The 24401-nt window shown below is 44.2% G+C and overlaps 1 protein-coding gene across 13 annotated transcripts in view; it reads right to left on the bottom strand.

Moving 5' to 3' along the window:
- The window catches only part of MCPH1 (microcephalin 1), a 154725-nt gene that overhangs the window by 117404 nt on the left and 12920 nt on the right, over positions 1-24401 (bottom strand). For 12 of the 13 annotated variants that reach the window (XR_015062462.1, XR_015062463.1, XM_085898429.1 and 9 more), the window contains 8 exons: positions 14694-14760; positions 13898-13989; positions 12933-13051; positions 11367-11451; positions 10410-10518; positions 5996-6145; positions 3702-3791; positions 2111-3409 (listed from right to left, as the gene is read on the bottom strand). Coding sequence is in view for 11 of the 13 variants with exons in the window: in XM_085898429.1 (XP_085754555.1) it covers positions 2111-3409; positions 3702-3791; positions 5996-6145; positions 10410-10518; positions 11367-11451; positions 12933-13051; positions 13898-13989; positions 14694-14760 (2011 nt within the window). In the remaining 2 variants the exon portion in view is untranslated. The remainder of the gene's footprint in view (positions 1-2110; positions 3410-3701; positions 3792-5995; positions 6146-10409; positions 10519-11366; positions 11452-12932; positions 13052-13897; positions 13990-14693; positions 14761-24401) is intronic. The other variant, XM_085898415.1, reaches the window with a different exon arrangement.

Raw genomic sequence — 24401 nt, 5'->3', positions numbered from 1 at the left:
TGTCCACAAAAAAGACATTCCTGTCCAAGGACACCTCACGTGCTGGTAGAAGGATGATCGGAACTTGAACGAGTGGTCTTCTGAGGTGGTTCAGATGGTTCTGTGCTTGGAGGTGCGCCTCTCTTAACAGCACAGAATCGACCGAGGCAAACTGAGTGGTAATATTTGCCTTCTGGACCCTCAGCTGTTCTGATCTCTTCCGAGGTGTTCGAAAACTTGTCACTTTGAATTTCTTATCGCCGTCGAGCAGCATTTTTTGCTGTTTCCCAGTTGCTGGAATTGAAACAATTCAGGGCACGTTTCTTTTCTCCTCTTTCTTTGCAAGTTATACAAATGGGGGGCGTCATTTACCATGATCTGAAATAACAAAAAGGGACAGAGACCAATGCAATATTTGCCACATTGTAACAAAAGACAGAGATGGTACAACTCGAATCGGAAACTTTCAGGGTGAACTCAAAATTTTCAAGCACTGGAGTTGGCATTGTAATATTTCACCATAAAAACATGGGTATAGACACCTTATTTGTGACATTATCATGCAGTATTTTTGAGATATTAATGAAAATGGGTTTTTCCGCAATGGCGTTGCAAACTGTGGGTGAACTAAACATGTACACGGTAAACTATACATTTTCTAGCAATAACGCGGGTGTCAGTGTCATGATTGACCATGAAAACATCGGTGTAGACACCTTATTCGTTATATTATCATGCATATTTTTCCAGATATTGAGCAAAATAGGTTTATTGGTAATGGAGTCACGAATGGAGTGATTTCGGGGGGAAAGCCACGGGTCAGACCCGGCAGCAATGCATTTTTGTGATGTCGGTGGATGACCCCATCAGCCCATGAGGTCAAACGTTCCGGCGCTTTTCACTTGCATAAACCTTCTGGGCTCCTGGACTAATCATGATGACCAGCAACAATTTATTTCCGTGCAACGGACCAGCATAGTTGGTGCGAATCCTACTCCATTGTTGACAGAGATACTCACAGAGATGGAGAGGTGTGGTGCTGGAACTGGATGAGCACCTTGACATGCTTCACATGTCCTCACCATTCTTTCAATGTCATGATCCATGCATGGCCAAAAAATGTAATTAGGAGCGAACATCTTTATCTTGACAATGCCTGGATGGGCATCATGAAGCATGTGAAGAGTGGTGGGACCTCAGAGATGTGGGTATCACCACTCGGTTGCCCCAAGGTATGCATCCAGTCCTTCGTTTGAAGAATGGACATGACATAATTCTTCCTCAACAATATTAGGCCACCCCAACAACAGACACATTAGCACCTTCCTCAGCACTGTGTCTGTTTTCTGATTCGATGCAACTCTTCTTGGGATGCAAGGATGGAAACAGCCGAAAAACGATGATGATGATGATGATGCTCGTGACAATGTCCCATATCGCATTCAATTATCCCACATCGCAGCACCGAAAATTAACAAGTATTACTGAAGAGATACTTATTATCCTGGTCACCAAATATGATTTGTATCAGCAGCAAAAGGATCAGAGAGCATTGGCGGCTTTTGTCAAAGACCTGTATTCGTTTACGGATTACAAGGCAAACAAAGGAAACAGGTAAGCTCAACGATCAAACAGCCTCCCGGTCCAACGCCATCACAAAACTGGTGGGGAACTGGCATCAGCACACGTCAGAGCATTACAATTACATTTACAGAGCATAAAACATGGCACAGTGCAAGTGGTTTACTGACCCCTGCTGGAGAGAGGTGAGATTACCAACCACGGCACAAAATATATTTAGTTCACCATAATCCGCCCCCCCCTCCCCCATTCCACCTCCTCCCCGAGGGTCACTCCCGGAGGCAGTGGGTGTTTCCAGCTGAATTAAAATAAGGCAATTCCCTATAAATGTGTATGTGCATATGGCTGATTATTATATAAATCGAGAATTCACTCCTGAAGGGAGCGGGTATTACTCGTCAGTGGAAGCATGTGATAAAGAATTAACCAGCTTGGTACCACAGGTTTAAAAGATGAAGAAAGACCTGACTGTTACAGATTAAAACCATCCTGAGCAGCACACTGATATAAAAGAGTACCTGCTCATCCTATTTGTGGACTAAATGAGTACCTGCTGGCGAATCCACTTGAACACATTCTTCAGGATCGGTCAAGTTTGCCATCGATCGTGTTCTCTTCATCGGCTTAAAGGTCCTTCGTTTGACACCACATTCCAACTCCAAAAGTGACTCTGTGGCATCTTCGATGGTTTCCGTTGTGTTGTTCTCGCGTGATCGCTCTTCCACAAGGACACATTTGACCTCAGCGAGGTAAGCTTTTTGCTGTACAGAGTACCTTCTGAAACGCCTCGGCTTCTCACTAATTGACAAGTTCACCTTGCCTGTTCGCCTGCGGTTCGGAGTTCTTTGCAAAATTGTCGCATTACAGTCGATTGATGGCATCTCATGTTGGTTCATGCAAGCGAAGATGGGCGATGCAAGCTCAGCAGCTTTCTTCCGTATTGCCTGCTGCCTTGTCTGCTCTGGACTAGGAAGCTCGTGGAGGTTTTCTTCAGCAAAATAATCGTCAAAGGTAGATGGTGTTGGTGCATCATTTTTTGAAGGTGTTTTGTGTTGCAACAATCCTTCTTTTAAAACCTTGGGTTCAACACGACAATGACCTTCCTTCACTCTGCGACTTCTTTTGAGCGAGGCAGATGGCGACGAAGGCACATTGCCACTTGCTTGTCGATTGCCCATGTGCTTATTGGGAAAGTGAAGAGAACCATTCCTAGGGCTCTCGATCTTCCTTGAAGACTCAAGCACATCCGCAGCAATCTCGAAACTGTGTTGCTGTGCAACATTTACGTCTTCTGTTTGATCACTTCTCGTAAAACCATTGCACTCGTTTTCTGGAATATTTAAAGGGGGCAATAAGTCGTTGGGTCTCTTCTGTGCCACTCGAGCAATTTTCAAGCAGTTTGATTGTTGAGAAGTCAAACCGTTGCTTCCTGTATGCGAGGTGTTATTACAATCAACAGGTACAAAAACTCTTTTTTGCATGTTCCTGAACTCCTTCGGAGTGGGCAAAACATCACTGAGACATAATGAACTACTAATTGTTGTGATGTCACTGTCACTTTGGCTGAGCGACTTCAAACTGCCCCTACAATTACAGCTTTGCACATTTGCACATGGAAGACTGTGAAGTTCAGACCACGTGGAACAGTGACATTCTTGATCATCTACATGAGTACCAGAGACTTTATCTTCAGGAGCTTCCACTATTCTGTGTGACTCTTTCTTTTTGTTGGTGCCATTTGCTGGTGGAGTACAAGGTTTGAGCAGTCCTGAACAGCATGGTGTGTTGTCTCCATCCACTTGCAAGTGCCCCGTGGAGACTCCATCCTCATCACATTTTGGATCACCATCTAAAAACCAACAGTGAAGCACAGGCACGTGCAATGAGGTAGTGATGCTTAAAAGTGCGGAGACAAAAATTACCAACACAAACGTGGAATGTTCCTTGAACAGAATACAACAAATAACTTCAGAAAAGTCAGTTGTCAGGGGTTTTAAAATAAATAAATAAATAAATAAATAAATAAATGAAGCAAGCACGTACCAAATACCGTACAAGCATTCTTAAACCGAATAGGGAGCCACAAGTTAATCAAATCGATTTTCAGTGTAAGCACAATAAAGAGGAAATTGAACACGTACCAGAAGAAATACAAATCGTTCCTGAAGAAGAACCGTTTCCTTGAGACGCGTTTAAAGAACAATCGATTGGAGCATTTTTCGTTGGAGTTGCTAGTGGAAATTACAAACAAAATGATGACAGCTGATCAGGAGGAATGCACAAAATACACGCACACGCACAAGCACACGCACACGGTGAAATCAGGTTCAGGGTTATGTGATTGGAGCATGATTCAATAATAAATACAATAATCTTACGTGGGGAAAACAAGGAGTAGTTCTATCATGGTGGTTGGTGGGAGTGTTGTTATCTTTAAAACAATTTTCATAGTTTGAAACAATACCAAGAATAAAAGGATTTTTAAAATCTCAAATACACTTGGAGAATGCCAGCTCACAACCATTAACTTTTCCATGACTGTACCCCCACTTGTGTCCCACTGTCCCCACCAAGCTTCCATCTACCTCAAAAATGTATCCCTCCACCGCAACCGTGTGCCCGCCACCATGTGCCCACCACCGCGTGCCCCGCCACAGCAACTGTGTGCCCCGCCGCCCTAACTGTGCCCACCGCCGCCCCAACCATGCCCACGGCCGCCCCAACCGTGCCCACCCCAACCGTGCCTGCTGCCACCCCAACTGTGCCCACCAGCGCCCCAACCGTGCGTACCGCCTCATTCTTCCCCACGTCACTTGTTTCTCCAAGTCCCTCTCTATTTTGGCCCTCAACCCCGTTGTTGATATGTCCTCCCCCCTCCCCCTCTTTGATGGTTCCCGTTGTGTTGTTCTCGCGTGATCGCTCTTCCACAAGGACACATTTAACCTCAGCTAGGTAAGCTTTTAGTTGTACAGAGTACCTTCTGAAACGCCTCGGCTTCTCACTAATTGACAAGTTCACCTTGCCCGTTCGCCTACGGTTCGAAGTTCTTTGCAAAATTGTCGCATTACAGTCGATGGATGGCTGTGTTGCTCCCCCACCTCTGTTTCCCCCCCCACCTCTCTTTCTGCTGTTCGTTTTGTTCTGTTACATCCTGATACATTCCACATTCTAGCTTTTCCACGAGCTTCGACTTTATGGACAACAAAAAAAAAAATCCTAATCATCCATCCCAAACCTCTGTTTCTCATTTGCAGCGATTTCAACCATCAACATGCCAACTGTCTGCATGTTAGCTCTGTAACAATCAGCAAAACCTTCTGCCTCTCTGTGGGTTTGACCCAATCTGTAAATTTCCCAACCCAGATTTCGACCTTAGGTACATCATCCCTCCGGGATCTAGTAATAAGTAACTTTCTATTGTCTCTCCTGTTCCAGATGGCATTAGTAACCTTGTTCTCAAATCCTACTCTGCAATTCTTTCTCCTCCTCGATCTGCCCTGTTCAGTCTGTTATTCTCCTTTTACCACATCCCTTCTGCATGGAAGTCAGCAAACATCACTCCCATTCAGAAGAACAATGCAAAGCAGACCTTACCAATATAGGCAAGTGAGTTTGCTTCCAATTACAAGCAAAGTCCAGGAATCTGTTATTGCTGCTCATGTCATCCTCCATCCTGACCAATGATCTGTATTACCCCCCATTAACCCTTCCTGACCCAACCCCCTTATTTGCTTGATTCAGTGTTTTGTCCCCTTCTCCTTTTCTCTTCCTTTCCTGTTTTTTGTAGCTTCTGGTTGTGCCCAGTTGTTGCCTCACTACCCCCACTGTCAATTATACGTGCTCTTCCATAACCCTCGTTCTTGCAACAAAAAAGCCCTTTATGCTCTTCATTGTTCTCCTCAACTTATCTTGACTTGTATTTGAAAAATAACAGTTCGCAAGATAGGTGAGAGGTATGCACACTCCGCTCTGAGCTGTCTCGCCTCGTCAAGCCAAGCTTTGAATCCTAACCCAGATATAAACCATCATCCTGGTGTTTCACACAAAAGGCGACTCGTCAACGCGTGTGTCGTCCGTCGGATGGACATTAAACTGGGCATTCTGCTTGCCGGCAAATTACAAATTCCAGCCATTTTCAGGTCAGTATGCTATAACAGAGTGAAGATCTGCCAAGGATGGAGTCCAGCCTTGCAAAGCTCTGTCAATATTAAGGGCCTGCATTATTGTTGTAAAAAACACTAGCAAACAATAAAAACATTTTACAATGGATCACACTGCACACTTACTCATGTTTGAATGTGTGACATTAAACACACTGGCATACGACCTTGGAGAGGGACACGTGGCACATGTGGGGAAACCTTCCATGTGAGAGTTCCATACTCTGACCATATGACGTGCACACATACAATCCCACACATGGTTTTGCTCATACCACTGGGTGACACGAAGGCATGTCTCTCTGTTATCTTCTGCAAACAACTGGCCAGGGAATTGGCCATTTTCGGTGCGGGGGAGCTCATTAATCTTGGTCTGTAGATTGGGTAACCATCATCGCCATAGCCCAAAATGCGCGAAGCCTCGCCTGTCCAGAAAAAAATATCTCATTTGTAAACCATTTTCCCAGAATGTGTGATACGACTTAACATCTTGGTAAATAAGCTATTTTTGTTTGTTTTGGTTTTTTGTGTGTAAGAATTAAAGAGGAGCGAAAATATGTATTACACACAAGGCAAGGCTCAAAATACACAAAATGTATTTTGGACCATCATGCATGTGTCACATCCTTCGCTGCTGACCATGTAGCACTAATCAGTTGTTTTCTTCTAATAAGATATGCCAATAGTCCAGGAGCCCAGAAAGTTTATTCAAGTGAAAAGTGCCGGAACGTTTGACCTCATGGGCTGATGGGGTCATCCGCCGACATCACAAAAATGCATTGCTGCCGGGTCTGACCCGTGGCTTTCCCCCCGAAATCACTCAATTAGTGACGCCATTACCGATAAACCGATTTTGCTCAATATCTGGAAAAATATGCATGATAATATAACGAATAAGGTGTCTACACCTATGTTTTCATGGTCAATCATTACACTGACACCCGCATTATTGGTAGAAAATGTGTAGTTTACCGTGTAAATGTTTAGTTCACCCACTCAGTTAGCAACGCCACTGTGAAAAAACCCATTTTCATTAATATCTGAAAAACACTGCATGATGATATCACAAATAAGGTGTCCATACCCATGTTTTTATGGTGAAATATTACAATGCCAACTCTAGTGCTTGAAAATGTTGAGTTCACCCTGAAAGTTGCCTACTGGAGTCGTACCATCTCTGTCTTTTGTTACAATGTGGCAAATAATGCATTGGTCTCTGTCCCTTTTTGTTATTTACAGATCATGGCAAATGACGCCCCCGTTTGTATAATTTGCAAAGAAAGAGGAGAAATGAAACGTGCCCTGAATATGGACAAGGCATCTCTCACAAAGAAACTTGAAAGCAGACAGGAAGTGTTTCTCGATGACAACAGTCTTCCCCCAATAACAGCCGCAGTGATTGATGGCGGTATTATCCTCCATGATACCGTGCAGCAGCACAGCAAGTCCACATATGCAACCATGGCAAAGGATCTTTTGGCAAAAGTATGTTTGTATCGTAGGGAGCAAATCCATTTAGTGCTCGACCAGTACCAGTCACCATCAATCAAAGATACCGAGCGAAACCTGCGTCGTTCAACTACTCAATCATTCATCATTACTGGACCTGACCAGGCTCGGGGACAGAGTGGCACAGAGTTACTCAAAAGTGGATCATTCAAGGAAGAGTTTGCCTGGTTTGTAATGGAGGAATGGAAGAAGCTCCAATATGGTTCAATTCTTGGAAGAAAAACACTATGTTTCACATGGTGGTGTGTGTATGGAGATGAAGAACAATGAAGATGATGTGCTGCAAATAGAGGAACCGAATCACCTCCAATGTCGACATGAAGAAGCTGACACACTCATTGCCTTTCACACAAACAACATTTCCACTGGTAACATTCTCGTAAGGTCCACTGATACGGACGTCTTCATCATTCTGCTTGGGCTTTCTGGAAGGTCGGAAGGGATCAACATCATCATGGACTATGGATCTGGCAACCACCGAAGGTACATTAATGTCACTAAACTCGCTGACATTCTTGAGAAGAAACAGACTGGTATCACGGAAGCAGAAAATTGGCCTTCATGCCTTGACTGGTTGTGATTTCACATCGTGTTTCTACAGAAAGGGCAAAGTGAAGCCCTTCCTGCAGATGGAGTCAGATGCAGCCCATGTGATGGCATTGCGATCTCTAACAGCTGAGGAGGTAGAACGTCCAAGCTGTTACATCCTTTGTTTGTGTGTTGTATGGCTTCAAAACCTCTGACATTAATGAAGCCAGATACAAGGCGTTCATGCGAATGGGTGGTGGTGACGAAAAGGAGTCCCTTGCCAGAATAAAGAAGATAAACTGTGCCTCTCTTCCCCCGTGTGCCAAGACACTTGGTAATCATATGAAAAGGATGCACTATGTGGCAAGAATCTGGAAGAGAGCTGATCAGACAGATCCAACTGGTGGGACGAGTGCGACAGACGATGGATGGAAGTCGTCTCAAAACTGCTTTGAACCAGACTGGTATCCAGGACGTTCAGTTCCAGAGTCCCTCGCAGGCCCACATGAGGATGATGGGGATGGCGTGGGACAGATCCAACTGGTGGGACGAGTGCGACAGACTATGGATGGAAGTTGTCTCAAAACTGCTTTGAACCAGACTGGTATCCAGGACGTTCAGTTCCAGAGTCCCTCGCAGGCCCACATGAGGATGATGGGGATGGCGTGGGACAGATCCAGCTGGTGGGACGAGTGCGACAGACTATGGATGGAAGTTGTCTCAAAACTGCTTTGAACCAGACTGGTATCCAGGACGTTCAGTTCCAGAGTCCCTCGCAGGCCCACATGAGGATGATGGGGATGGCGTGGGACAGATCCAACTGGTGGGACGAGTGCGACAGACTATGGATGGAAGTTGTCTCAAAACTGCTTTGAACCAGACTGGTATCCAGGACGTTCAGTTCCAGAGTCCCTCACAGGCCCACATGAGGATGATGGGGATGGCGTGGAAGATAATTCAGGAGATGAGGAAGAGTCAGATAATGCTTGGAGTGAGGACAGTGATGAGAGTGACGAAAGTGATCGAGAAGACTTGTAATGCCAAGAAGACATCAAGTTAATTGTGTGAACTGCACATTTACATGGGAAACTACACAATTCCCAGTAATAACACAGGTGTCAGGGTAATGACTGACCATAAAAATATTGGTATAGACACCTTATTTGTGATATTATCACGCACAGTTTTTCAGATAGTGAGGTTTCGGTAATGGCGTCGCAAATTTAGTGGATGAACCATGCATTTACGTGGTAAACTATACATTTTCTAGCAATATGCATAGCATTAGGGTAATGATTGACCATGAAAACAGAGGTATGGACACCTTATTCGTGATATTCTCATGCATAGTTTGCTGGATATTGAGGAAATTAGGCTTTTCGGTAATGGCGTCACTAATTGAGTGATTTCGGGGGGAAAGCCATGGATCAGACCCGGCAGCAATGCATTTTTGTGATGTTGGTGGATGACCCCATCAGCCCATGAGGTCAAAAATTCCGGCGCTTTTCACTTGAATAAGCCTTCTGGGCTCCTGGACGACAATGGAAATTAACTGATTTCAGATCGTTCATGAACCTCAATCTCTGTAAAATTAAAAAAGGTGTTCAATAAATGTATCATACATGTGTGCATATCGAAAAATAAACCAACAAGTTTAAAGAATCAGAATATCTTAAAAATGCCAACTGAAATGAAAACTCCACAAATCAGGAAGGTGAGAGCGTCAAATTGGCCACCTACAATTGGAATTAACACCCTAGAGCGTGAAAGAGCCCACGTGCATTTGGCACGCGAGACTGCAAAAGGCCCGCCCACAATTCACTCGCTATAGCACCAAAGGGCCTACGTGCAATTGGCTTGCGAGATTGTAAAAAGGACCCAAACATGATTGGCTTGCCAGAACATAAAAGGACCGGCGCCCAATTCCCTTGATAGAGCATAAAACAACCGATGTGCAATTCGCCCATGAGAGTGAAAAGGGGCAAGCACATACTTGGATTCCAAGAGCATAAAAGGGCCTGTGCCTAATTTTCTCGCTAGAATGTAAAATGGGGTTGTGTGCAATTGGCCTGCGAGAGCATAACGGTCCTGCGTGCAATTTGCTTAATTGAGCAGAAAGGTGCCCATATGCAATTGGCTCACCAGAGCGTAAAATGGCCTGCACGCAATTTTCTCGCTTGAACGTAAAAGGGCCTTTATGCAATTGGCCTCGGAGAGCATCAAAGAGCTCACGTGCAAATCGCTTAAAAGAGCATAAAAGCACCCGTGCACAATTGGCTCGCGAGATAGTAAAAGGGCCCGTGCATAATTGGCTCGTGTAACTGTAAAAGGGCCCACGTATAATAGCATTAACTTTTCAATAATTTACCTCTGTAATTTGTGAAGGCCAATTTTAAGACAAATTTAAAACTTAAGGCAATTTGTAAAAGACCTGTTTGAAGGCAAAAAGTGTACGATTGATATTTGGTACAAATCCAACACATGCCTGTTATGGAGCTCATCATCCGTAAATTTTGTAAGAATGTATCGAGATGCATGCTCGAGGCTATTTGACCCTCTCTTTAAAGATTGACCTGTTAAGGTTTTAAAAAAAAACATACACCATATGACCAGTAAAGAACGAAAACTAACGAAGGAACAAACAAATCTTACCAACTTTTTGTAATTCCAGCTTTTTCAACCTTCGCTCTAGTTCCCGCTGGAAGCGCCTTTCGTTCGCTATGAGCCATTCATCCATTTTTAATGGTTCTGGGACTGGGCGCTAAGAAAACATTCAATCAAAAGGGGCTTCTGAATGATACAAATGAGTATCCAGTCTGATGCACAAAGCCATGAACAATGATTACCCTATATATATACAACCAATCAAAAGCAATCAAAGTTGCAATTTGACACTTTGGCCAAGCTGTCCTTTCACATCCAGAACCTTTTACATCTCCATCTCATCCTCATTCATGCCTGTTGGTATTACGTAATCATTCAGTGCCCGTTCATATATCTGCTTGAGAGATAGGCTTGTACACGCACTCATTTTGTCCAACAGTAAAACAATAAGCTTGTATTCAGAATCAGTCCAGGCCATTTCCTAATGTGGTGAGGCCAAATGAGTGCTCCTTCATTGAAATACAATCAACTTATTTCACAGTCATTCATAAAGCCAAAGGTGCCAGGAGTAACCCCTATCTCACCGGCCATCAGTCATTTCAATGGCACATATACTTGCTATAAATCACCCCCATAGGCCTTCAGAGTCATTGACATAGCACATGTACCAGTGCTAAAGCGCTGATGGTCGGCCATGCTTCACTACACGGAAAAGCAGCAAAGCTGAGAGCAACGTCAAAGCGTTTCAAATCTAAACTACAGATAATTGGTCGATTTGGTTTGGCGCACGGCCATTCGAAAGGGAGTAACACGACTGGATAACTCCAATTTAATCAGCAGTTTCACTCAAAGGAAGACGTGACAAGGGGAGGAAATGCAAATTAAACAAAACACCAAAGTTACGTAATAATGAAGTGAATTTAGGAAAGAAAACTATCGGTTATGGGAAAGAGATGATAAATCCAGAAAGAAACAGAACAAAAGCAAAATAAAAGTGAGAGTTACCCGGCGTCTCGATGGGAGTGTCATGTCATCGTCAAAGGAAGCAGGGAAGAGAGCCTCATCCAAGAACTTCCCTGCCTTGACACAGCTGTGAATGAAACGGGCTCGCACTCGTTCTAACTCTTAACAAGGTAAGCTATGAACATGGAGCAGTGAGACAACTTAAACTGTAAATGAACTGCAAAAAAAAACAAAACATGTATTTATCCTGATAGTAATCATTGCAGACAGGTGTCTTCGAAACAACAAGTTGGAACATTTTCAAGAAGTGCATCAACAGGAAAGACTGAGACAATAGATTCAACAGGATGGGGGGCACACCTGCACACCAAGGATAGCGTCTCGGATTATCCCCATTCCTAACTCAGTGCCAAGGTAATCTCAAACCGTTTCCCTGTACGCTTTGATAAAGGCCTCCCCCGACCGTCAACGAGCCAAGGCCTCAACGCATCCGATACATCCTCGTGCATGTTGCTCAAGGAGGAAGTCTACAAGATATCTCCCGGGACTAGTGATGAGCTGAAAAGAGCGCTCTGGTATCACACGCGTGGTTTTAGCCAAAATACTTTACATGAGCATCGATATGTGCTGTTCTTCATCGGAATGGTCGCTCACTTTAGACTTTCCTCTGTATCTAGTGGCACCGGTTGTCTGCTTGCCATTAATAGTTCGTTTTTAATAAACGTATAAAATCTTAAACTTTTTTTTAACGTAAAATTTTTAATAAAGGTTTTTAATCAACGTTTAATAAACGAAAATTGTCGCGTTTTATCTGAAACTCGAGGGCTCAAAGAACACCTGACCCCATACGGATTTAAGGAAAAGAAAAAAAACGACATGTGTCGGTTCTGCGAGCAATAAATTTGATTGGTCAAGACGATGTAAAATGCTGCAATATTTTGTCGAAGTACTGCTCAGCGGAAGGTTTTTGAAAGTGCCGATAGGGTGATTTGTGTTCAAGTGTATAATTAAATTGAAATAAAAATAAAGATTTTGAAGGTTGATGAAAAAAAAAACAATTTTCCGAAGTTTACCGCTGTCAATGCAGCGTCATTTACACACTCTTCTTGAACACGTTACATAAGCTATTCGTGCTTCTTCTTTGTGCCCTTTATGACGTCCTCAAAACAGAAAGTCTCCTGGAAAGAATGATTTTAATTCTGTTTGACCGGCAGACAGGAAGGCAGAGTCAAAAAGATTATTTCCCTCCTCTCTGCATGCGCCATCGGAACAAATTCAGAGCCAAAGTACTGCTGACTGCAGGTTTGTTTTCCGATTCCTATTCCGAGTTGCGTTCCAAATATAACATTCAATGCAAATTAAGTTGTTCCTCAATCATAAACTGACATTTGTAGACATGATAGACAGTGGATCAATTGCTTAACCCCACTTTTCACTTCATGCGCAAGGGATAATAACCTTTGTATTCACCATTTGCTCGGTTCAGGAAGCAAGTCTTGCATTCAGAATATTTGAGTTGAGAATACAAAAACTCCTTCGTTGCAGACAGGTAATGAAAAAAAAAACACACTCGAGAAAAAAAAAAAAAGAGACTGCAGTAGGATGTACCTGTCCACCCAAAGAACCGACACAAGCTTCACTTGCTTGTTTTCCGCCTTTTTCCATGTGCTCCGGTAACCGTCCTTGAAGACTACATGCGTGACATTTTTGTTGAAGGTTTTTGAAACCTGCAGCACAAGCAAGAGCAAAATGCACAGAAACGTGGGTGGGATGGTGAGAGGGTAGTGTAGTGATGGTGATGATAATGTGTTAATAAACTCTCTTACCTGTGATAAGTGGAGTGATGGTGATGATAATGTGTTAATAGAAGATCTTACCTGTGCTAAGTGTAGTGATGATGATGATAATGTGTTAATAGAAGATCTTACCTGTGCCAAGTGTCGTGATGGTGATGACAATGTGTTAATAAACTCTCTTACCTGTGCTAAGTGTAGTGATGATGATGATAATGTGTTAATAGAAGATCTTACCTGTGCCAAGTGTCGTGATGGTGATGATAATGTGTTAATAAACTCTCTTACCTGTGCCAAGTGTCGTGATGGTGATGATAATGTGTTAATAAACTCTCTTACCTGTGCTAAGTGTAGTGATGATGATGATAATGTGTTAATAGAAGATCTTACCTGTGCCAAGTGTCGTGATGGTGATGATAATGTGTTAATAAACTCTCTTACCTGTGCCAAGTGTCGTGATGGTGATGATAATGTGTTAATAAACGCTCTTACCTGTGCTAAGTGTAGTGATGATGATGGTAATGTGTTAATATAAGATCTTAACTGTGCCAAGTGTCGTGATGGTGAGGATAATGTGTTAATAAACTCTCTTACCTGTGTTAAGTGTAGTGATGATGATGATAATGTGTTATTCGAAGATCTTACCTGTGCCAAGTGTAGTGATGATGATGATGATGATGATGATGATGATGATGATGATGATGATAATGTGTTAATAAACTCTCTTACCTGTGCTACATGTGGTATTGGTTATGATAATGTGTTCATTGAAGATCTTACCTTTGCTCCTAACTGTATCAGGTGCGCGTCAAATGACCTGGAGTAATTTTCTTTTTTTCTGGAGCACCACACTTCAACAAAAGCAACAACATCTGTGGGAATGAAAGCGTAACAATACATTTGCTTGCGTTTTGATAAAGGACAATTCATTATATCTGCCCCTACTCAAAGAGAGCCATTAAATGGGACAATCGCACAAGGTGAATAAAAGATGAATTAACCAAATGCTTACGTTTAAATTTCCTTTCATTTTCAATATGGAAAAACCAAAATATAATGTTCATTCATTTTAGTTTACGGTTTGAGGCTTACCAAATAGCTTGACACACAACAAATGGAGCAGAAGGGGTTTGAAGGAACAGCAAGGGGAGGTACGAACAGTAAGTGAGAGGAGTGGAAGGACACGGCAGGATTGAAAGAATAGCGAGCGGATGTACAATCAGAGAATGAGAGTAGTGGTTGCAAGACACAGTGGTAGTGGAGTAACAGCTAAGGGACGAACGGTCATAGATTGAGAGGAAGGAAGGGGGAGAGTGGGATTGAAGGAACAAGTGGACGTATGATTAGAGATTGAGAGGAAGGAAGGGGGAGAGAGTGGGATTGCAGGAACAACAAACAGATGAATGATTAGAGATTGAAAGTTTTGTCAGTGGAAGAACACACTGGGATTGAAGGAAAGGCAAGGGAACGTACGATCAGATAGTGGGAGGAGTGGAAGGACACAGTGGGAATGGGGCACTTCCACAAATGGGGGAGGGGGGGAAACAGAGGAAAAGACGACACGAGCAAATCAAACCTTTGAATGGATTCGCTTTTTCCTGATCCTCAGCTTCATTTCTCACTGTAGAAATGACTTGAAGGCTCTAAGAAGATGATGGCAACAACATCACAACCACTAACATGTTCATCGCAACAATATCTCGTACATACATCTTCATGATACATTTATGGTTTTGAATTCGAACAGGGCTGTGCATTTGTTTGTTGGAACTCATCTCGACTCGATTTGACAAGCCCGTTCAGTCTGGTGCAAGAAGAAGGCCTCGCTCAACACAATCCATTTTTTTTTCTCTTCTCCGCATTTCGGGCCTATTGTAGTGCAGTAAATTCTTCAATTTTGTTTCTCGATCGAATTTTCGTTTCCCTTAATCAACATCACCAAGGTGAACAGCCACAGCAGTCAAAATACTTTTGCCTGAACAGCCATCCCATTGTCCCTTCACCGCCATCCCATTGTCCCTTCACCGCCGAATGCCTTCTCAAGAGTCGGTGTTGCTTGAGACAAGGTGCAGTCTCAATTTTGTCAATGTGCAAGTTATGAAGACGTCATGGCCTGAGCAATTCAGCGTCCGAATTAACTCAACATTGCTGAATGATAGGTTAATAGCTATTGGAAAAAAGGATGTGTTTTGGTGGCTTCTGTTTTCCTCGTGTCACACCATAGCTTCGGTCTAAAGTCGGTGAACCCCGTCAGATGCCTGGCAACTGGTCTTCCTCTCCAGTGAAGAGGTGTGGAGAAACCGAGTAACTGAGCTGGGTAGCTTCATCGAATCTGAGAACATTTCAGTTGGATGTGGTGACCATGGTGTTGGTTTTTGTGCACCACTGTGTGGTGGTCATGACGATCATGCCTCCAGCTGTTATGTCCTGTAGTAGTTGTCCTATACCTACAGTTTTTACAAGAACTTTCACAAGAACTGCCTTGGCCTCTGTATGGAACCTCGGGTTTTGTTTTTTCAACTCGGACTTAAGTTGTTGGTTCTCTTTGACAAAGTTGTTGCAATGACAGGTGAAGTGGGTCATCGAGAAGCTTCCGTTTGTCATCAAGAAAGAGATGCAACACCCCTTGAAATTCAGCCTCGAGCTTATGCTGAAGGGGTTTCCTGGAAGATGTCTTGACTTCCTGAATGCCAAGGTAAGTGAAGTGGACGATGAGTTCAGTCATGAGAACCATGTGAGGGTTTACGTCGAGATGATGTCACACAAACCTGAAAGATGTTCTTGGAAGCCAAATGTACTCAGCTTTCGAATCAACGGTTTCAGTCTCTCTGTATGGATCTCGATCCTCCAATTCAATCTTTTCCTCTTTCTTACGTCGATGACAGAATGGCCTGCGGCATTGTGCTTCGGCGGAATTAAGTTCTCTGCTGACAATGGAGAATATGCGCCGATCACCTTTGTGCAAGTTCATTTTAAATCACGAGTTCGGTGGATTCCACTGAAGGTTCAAAACTGTTCTTGCTTTTAAGATGGTTTCATTTCGGACCAACGATGTGTTCCGCTCCACGCACTCCAGACGAGCTTGGTGGATGCCTTGGAGACATTTGGAGAGACCTTGCATCACCTTGAAACTTGGTAACGCTCCAAAGAGAGAAAAATAATTGTTAAGAAAAAGTTGCTTCAAATCAATTCGATTCCAAAGCTGCAGGAAAATTATATTTTTTCAATAGGACAAAATTGTTTTACCTGGGTGGTATATAGGCAACACAACAATGCTGCCTTGATCAATCTCAAAAAAAACAAAACATTTCTTTGCTGTTAAAAAACATATAACCTCCCACGCTTAAGCTCTTTCTACCAGCACAAGAATAAAAGTACAGTACAGTACTACTGCCTTTTTATGTCGTGTTATTTTTTTACCATGGGCTTCGGATCGTCGTGAATCAAGGTGATCAACAATTTGAGGGACTTCATGCTCTTAAAGACTTGATCGTTGAAGCTCTTTGTGCGTTTCAAGTAAACAAATTAGAAGTAGTGATCGGAGATAAAAAAAAAAAAAATAGTGCGAGTCGGTGTGTTTGTCCGCCGCATGCAGGGAACCTCTGCCGTCCGTCGACCCTCTGCCTTGTAGCACGAGCCTGGTCGTCTGCGCAAAGGTTCGTCCTTCACAGAGGCTCATTCTCATGGCAAAGCTCGTCATGTGTCATTCGCCAGACGCGGAGCAGCACCAATGCCTGGAATCCTTGGGCTTTTATGGCACTTAGGTGAGGCATGACTCGGGCTTGAATTGATCTTTAGCCCTCATTGATTGTGCTCAGGTTTGAATAGCTTTGATTACCTCTGCCACCTTAGGTGAAGGAGGTTATGTTTTCACCCCTTTCTGTCTGTTTGTGTGCAGGATATCTCAAAAAGTTGTGGACAAGTTCGGTGTGTGACAAGGACGAACCGATTAGATTTTTTTTTCATGAAGATCCGAATCCGGATCCGACTACTAGAATTTTAAAACTGATTCTTCACCATTGAGAGATAGGGCCAAAAACGATATGAAGCACGATATCTCCAAAAGTTGTGGGCATTTTTGGTGTGTGACAAGGAAGAATTGATTCCATTTTGGTGAAGATCCGGATTCTGATCAGGATCAGACTCCGAGAAATTTTTGAATGATTCTTCACCATTGAGAGATAGTGCTGAACCGATATGTAGCACGATATCTCAAAAAGTTGTGGGCGTTTTTGGTGTGTGACAAGGAAGAATTGATTCCATTTTGGTGAAGATCCGGATTCGGATCAGGATCAGACTCGGAGAAATTTTTGAATGATTCTTCACCATTGAGAGATAGTGCTGAACCGATATATAGCACGATATCTCAAAAAGTTGTGGGCATTTTTGGTGTGTGACAAGGAAGAATCGATTCCATTTTGGTGAAGATCCGGATCCGGATCAGGATCAGACTCCGAGAAATTTTTGAATGATTCTTCACCATTGAGAGATAGGGCCAAAAACGATATGGAGCACGATATCTCAAAAAGTTGTGGGCATTTTTGGTGTGTGACAAGGAAGAATTGATTCCATTTTGGTGAAGATCCGGATTCGGATCAGGATCAGACTCGGAGAAATTTTTGAATGATTCTTCACCATTGAGAGATAGTGCTGAACCGATATATAGCACGATATCTCAAAAAGTTGTGGGCATTTTTGGTGTGTGACAAGGAAGAATCGATTCCATTTTGGTGAAGATCCGGATCCGGATCAGGATCAGACTCCGAGAAATTTTTGAATGATTCTTCACCATTGAGAGATAGGGCCAAAAACGATATGGAGCACGATATCTCAAAAAGTTGTGGGCATTTTTGGTGTGTGACAAGGAAGAATTGATTCCATTTTGGTGAAGATCCGGATCAGGATCAGACTCCGAGAAATTTTTGAATGATTCTTCACCATTGAGAGATAGTGCTGAACCGATATATAGCACGATATCTCAAAAAGTTGTGGGCATTTTTGGTGTGTGACAAGGAAGAATCGATTCCATTTTGGTGAAGATCCGGATCCGGATCAGGATCAGACTCCGAGAAATTTTTAAATGATTCTTCACCATTGAGAGATAGGGCCAAAAACGATATGGAGCACGATATCTCAAAAAGTTGTGGGCATTTTTGGTGTGTGACAAGGAAGAATTGATTCCATTTTGGTGAAGATCCGGATTCTGATCAGGATCAGACTCCGAGAAATTTTTGAATGATTCTTCACCATTGAGAGATAGTGCTGAACCGATATATAGCACGATATCTCAAAAAGTTGTGGGCATTTTTGGTGTGTGACAAGGAAGAATTGATTCCATTTTGGTGAAGATCCGGATTCGGATCAGGATCAGACTCGGAGAAATTTTTGAATGATTCTTCACCATTGAGAGATAGTGCTGAACCGATATATAGCACGATATCTCAAAAAGTTGTGGACATTTTTGGTGTGCGACAAGGAAGAATTGATTCCATTTTGGTGAAGATCCGGATGCGGATCAGGATCAGACTCCGAGAAATTTTTGAATGATTCTTCACCATTGAGAGATAGGGCCAAAAACGATATGGAGCACGATATCTCAAAAAGTTGTGGGCATTTTTGGTGTGTGACAAGGAAGAATTTGATTCCATTTTGGTGAAGATCCGGATTCTGATCAGGATCAGACTCCGAGAAATTTTTGAATGATTCTTCACCATTGAGAGATAGTGCTGAACCGATATATAGCACGATATCTCAAAAAGTTGTGGGCATTTTTGGTGTGTGACAAGGAAGAATCGATTCCATTTTGGTGAAGATCCGGATCCGGATCAGGATCAGACTCCGAGAAATTTTTAAATGATTCTTCACCATTGAGAGATAGGGCCAAAAACGATATGGAGCACGATATCTCAAAAAGTTGTGGGCATTTTTGGTGTGTGACAAGGAAGAATTGATTCCATTTTGGTGAAGATCCGGATCAGGATCAGACTCCGAGAAATTTTTGAATGATTCTTCACCATTGAGAGATAGTGCTGAACCGATATATAGCACGATATCTCAAAAAGTTGTGGGCATTTTTGGTGTGTGACAAGGAAGAATCGATTCCATTTTGGTGAAGATCCGGATCCGGATCAGGATCAGACTCCGAGAAATTTTTAAATGATTCTTCACCATTGAGAGATAGGGCCAAAAACGATATGGAGCACGATATCTCAAAAAGCTGTGGGCATTTTTGGTGTGTGACAAGGAAGAATTGATTCCATTTTGGTGAAGATCCGGATCAGGATCAGACTCGGATAAATTTTTGAATGAATCTTCACCATTGAGAGATAGTGCTGAACCGATATATAGCACGATATCTCAAAAAGTTGTGGACATTTTTGGTGTGCGACAAGGAAGAATTGATTCCATTTTGGTGAAGATCCGGATGCGGATCAGGATCAGACTCCGAGAAATTTTTGAATGATTCTTCACCATTGAGAGATAGGGCCAAAAACGATATGGAGCACGATATCTCAAAAAGTTGTGGGCATTTTTGGTGTGTGACAAGGAAGAATTTGATTCCATTTTGGTGAAGATCCGGATTCTGATCAGGATCAGACTCCGAGAAATTTTTGAATGATTCTTCACCATTGAGAGATAGTGCTGAACCGATATATAGCACGATATCTCAAAAAGTTGTGGGCATTTTTGGTGTGTGACAAGGAAGAATCGATTCCATTTTGGTGAAGATCCGGATCCGGATCAGGATCAGACTCCGAGAAATTTTTAAATGATTCTTCACCATTGAGAGATAGGGCCAAAAACGATATGGAGCACGATATCTCAAAAAGTTGTGGGCATTTTTGGTGTGTGACAAGGAAGAATTGATTCCATTTTGGTGAAGATCCGGATCAGGATCAGACTCCGAGAAATTTTTGAATGAATCTTCACCATTGAGAGATAGTGCTGAACCGATATATAGCACGATATCTCAAAAAGTTGTGGGCATTTTTGGTGTGTGACAAGGAAGAATCGATTCCATTTTGGTGAAGATCCGGATCCGGATCAGGATCAGACTCCGAGAAATTTTTGAATGATTCTTCACCATTGAGAGATAGTGCTGAACCGATATATAGCACGATATCTCAAAAAGTTGTGGGCATTTTTGGTGTGTGACAAGGAAGAATCGATTCCATTTTGGTGAAGATCCGGATCCGGATCAGGATCAGACTCCGAGAAATTTTTAAATGATTCTTCACCATTGAGAGATAGGGCCAAAAACGATATGGAGCACGATATCTCAAAAAGTTGTGGGCATTTTTGGTGTGTGACAAGGAAGAATTGATTCCATTTTGGTGAAGATCCGGATCAGGATCAGACTCCGAGAAATTTTTGAATGATTCTTCACCATTGAGAGATAGTGCTGAACCGATATATAGCACGATATCTCAAAAAGTTGTGGGCATTTTTGGTGTGTGACAAGGAAGAATCGATTCCATTTTGGTGAAGATCCGGATCCGGATCAGGATCAGGTCAGGTCAGGTCAGGTATGGGAGCATGTGCCAGAACAGCGCGTCGCTGCGTCCACTTTCCGCCGGTACTCCAGGGGCCTCCGTCTGGCCATCCCCCAGGCAGATGCCAGGCCCATCCCCATCTCCTTGAGATGATGGTCAACCTGCTGCAACCATGAGGCACGTGGTCGGCCCACTGGCCTCCTCCACTCATGAGACTCCCTCGCTGAGAGAATCTGGTGAGCAGGATCAGCGTCAGGAAAACGAGCCACATGTCCATACAGCCGCAGCTGACGCTCACGGACTATGCAGGTAACAAATCTCATCTGAGTCTCTCTCAGCAACCGCTCGTTGGACACAAAATCCAACCAGCGATAGCCAAGGATTCTCCGAAGAGACCTGGTACCAAAGGAATTAAGTCTCCGTCTCAGATCCTTGGTCAAAGTCCAAGTCTCGCACCCATAGAGCAAGACTGGAAGTACCAAGGACCTGAAGACTCGGACTTTCGTCCTCCCGCACAGGTACCGGCAGCGCCACACCCCATGATCCAGTGAATCCATGACTCCCAGGCCCGACCCAGACGTCTATTGACCTCCGGCTCACAACCTGCGGAGACATGAATATCACTGCCAAGGTAAGTGAATCTATCCACGACCTCAACATCCTCACCACAAACAGGCACAGACAGGACAGCAGCATCCAAGATGTCACCGAAAGCCTGGATCTTTGTTTTGACCCAAGAAATCCGTAATCCCAACGGCTCCGACTCCTCATTCAGCACCTCGAGGGCCCCCAAGAGGATGTCTAAAGTCTCCGCAAAGATGACTGCATCATCTGCAAAATCAAGGTCCGAGATCTTGACATTGCCAAACGATGCACCGCAACTTGATCTCTCCGACATCCTCCCAAAAATCCAGTCCATACAAGTGCTGAAAAGTGTGGGGGCAAGTACACATCCCTGACAAACTCCAGTAACAACTGGAAATAAGTCAGAGGCGGTACCACCACACTTCACAGCACTCTCAGTACCAGAGTAGAGTTCAGACATCAGATCGATCAGTTTCGGTGGCACCCCACGAAGACCAAGAATCCTCCAGAGGACATCCCGATTCACTGAATCGAACGCTTTACAGAGATCAACATAGGCTGCAAGCAGCCCCTGCCGAAACTCTCGTCTGCGTTCAGTGAGGACACGAAGAGCAAGGATACGGTCAATCGTTGACCTCTTTGGTGTAAAGCCTGACTGCTCTGGACGCTGGTGCTCAAGCAGATGGTGGCGAACCCTATCAAGAATTATCCGAGCAAAGACCTTGCCCGGCACTGAGAGCAGCGTCACCCCTCGGTAGTTGTTGCAGTCTTGGCGATCACCCTTCCCTTTCCAGAGAGGGACAACAAGGCCCCTCTTCCAGTCAGTTGGGATGATGCCTGTGTTCCAGGCAGAGCACAAAACTGCATGCAACGACGCGAGTGCAGCATTTCCACCAGCCTTAAGAAGTTCAGCATGGATGCCACAGATCCCTGGAGCTTTGCCCCATTTCAACTGGTTCACCGCAGCCCGTGTTTCCACAAGCGATGGTGGACCACAGTTGATTCGAGGGTCAGCAACAGGGATTGTAACACCCTTGACGTCCAACTCGACAGCTGGGGGAACAGCCTGGTACAACCGCTCAAAGTAACCGGCCCAGCGGGCCTTCACTTCAGACTCCTCTGTCAAGAGCCTACCACTCTCTGCTCGAACTGCAGTACACCGTGGGATGGGCTTGGATGAACGTAATGCGCGAATTCCCCTGTAAGCGGGACGAGAATCACCTGTCCACAGGTGATGCTCTACCCCCTCACAGATTCCTCGCACATAGGCCTCCTTGTCCACCCTCAGTGCACGTACAGTTTTACGCCTCAGCTCCCTGAACAGCTCAGCTCTGCCATTCAGCCTGGCCCTGCGACTCTGGTCAATGGTATCCAGTGTCCCTTGAGAGACAAAATTCTTCTTTGCCCTGCGGTGAACTCCAAGGCATCCACCGGCAACATCAAGGACGGTGGTCTTGAAGGTGCTCCACAACTCTTCAGGACCCCCCAAAGCACCCAGACCCCCCAAGTGTCCACTCAGCCTGTTCGCAAACTCCTCAGCTACTCTGTCATCCCTGAGCTTGGCAACATCCAGCCTAGGCTGGGATGGTACCATTCTCCAGGATTTAAGGTGCAGCTTTAGAGTTGCTACAACAAGCCTGTGGTCAGTATTGAGGAACTGAGCACTCCGGTGGACCCTGCAGTTCTGGATCATCCTCCAACGACCGTCAATGAGGACATGGTCAATCTCCTTTGCCACACCGCCAGCGTTGGAATACCAAGTCCAGCGATGAGCTTGCGGGCGCTGAAACCATGAACCAGCCACCCTAAGTCCATGACTTCTTGCAAAGTCAAGGAACTTAGTGCTATTCTGGTTCATAGTTCCTGACCCATGGGGACCAACACACACCTCATAACCATCCCTATCAGTTCCAGTCGATGCATTGAAATCCCCCAAGACTAGAAGTGTATCTCGTCCTGGGGCACTGATCAACCACAGACTCGAGTGTGGCGTAGAATGCATCCTTCACGGTAAGATCACTCGCCTCAGTCGGAGCATAAATAGAGACCAGGGAAATGACACCTAAGGAGTGACGAATCCTTAATCTCATAATACGCTCGTTGACCGGTGTTACCTCAATTATCATTGGGGTCAGCTTATTGGACACAGCTACAGCAACTCCTTGGGTATGGTAACCATCAGAGCGACCAGACCAATAGTAGGTGTAACCACCCACCATTATCTCGCCGCAATCCGGTCTCCGAACCTCAGAGAGAGCTGCAATCCCGATGTCCAAACGCTTGAGCTCAGATGATAACAGAGACAGGTGATCATCCTCTCTTAGGAATAGGACATTCCAGGCACCCACCTGAAGGGACCGCCTCAGGTTACCCCAAGGAGACCGCCGTCTGGTGGACGACACCTCAGCACCACTCCGACACACTCTCCCGCAATCTGACCCAGGGATGTTACCCCGTGGTTTCCCTCCTATCAAAGATTGGGGGTCCCGAAGGCTTTGCCCCAATCCCATCATCCGGTGAGCTGCCCTGCGAAGGGAAGCTGCACAGGAGGTACTCCCACGGAGTGGGTTTTCAGATTTTTTTGCGTTTTTGCGTTTTGCGGAATGAAGCGTTTTACGGTGGCTGGAGTGCAAATCCTGCCACCAACCTCCTAATAAGAAGTAACCCAACTGCAGGAGGACGTCCGCAGACACAGTTGGGCACTAGATATGGATGGCCGTTGGCACACAAGGAGCTCCTCCGCCCTTTGATCAGACTCCGAGAAATTTTTGAATGATTCTTCACCATTGAGAGATAGGCCAAAAACGATATGGAGCACGATATCTCAAAAAGTTGTGGGCATTTTTGGTGTGTGACAAGGAAGAATTGATTCCATTTTGGTGAAGATCCGGATCCGGATCCGGATCAGACTCCGAGAAATTTTTGAATGATTCTTCACCATTGAGAGATAGTGCTGAACCGATATATAGCACGATATCTCAAAAAGTTGTGGACATTTTTGGTGTGCGACAAGGAAGAATTGTTTCCATTTTGGTGAAGATCCGGATCCGGATCAGGATCAGACTCCGAGAAATTTTTGAATGATTCTTCACCATTGAGAGATAGTGCTGAACCGATATATAGCACGATATCTCAAAAAGTTATGGGCATTTTTGGTGTGTGACAAGGAAGAATCGATTCCATTTTGGTGAAGATCCGGATCCGGA

The sequence above is a fragment of the Eptatretus burgeri genome, chromosome 1, assembly GCF_056783735.1.
Source record: "Eptatretus burgeri isolate ZD-2024b chromosome 1, Ebu_testis_v1, whole genome shotgun sequence".
In the NCBI taxonomy this organism is placed as follows: domain Eukaryota; kingdom Metazoa; phylum Chordata; class Myxini; order Myxiniformes; family Myxinidae; genus Eptatretus; species Eptatretus burgeri.
The sequence above is the reverse complement of the archived record's forward strand: the minus strand, read 5'-3'. Positions and strand labels throughout refer to the sequence as shown.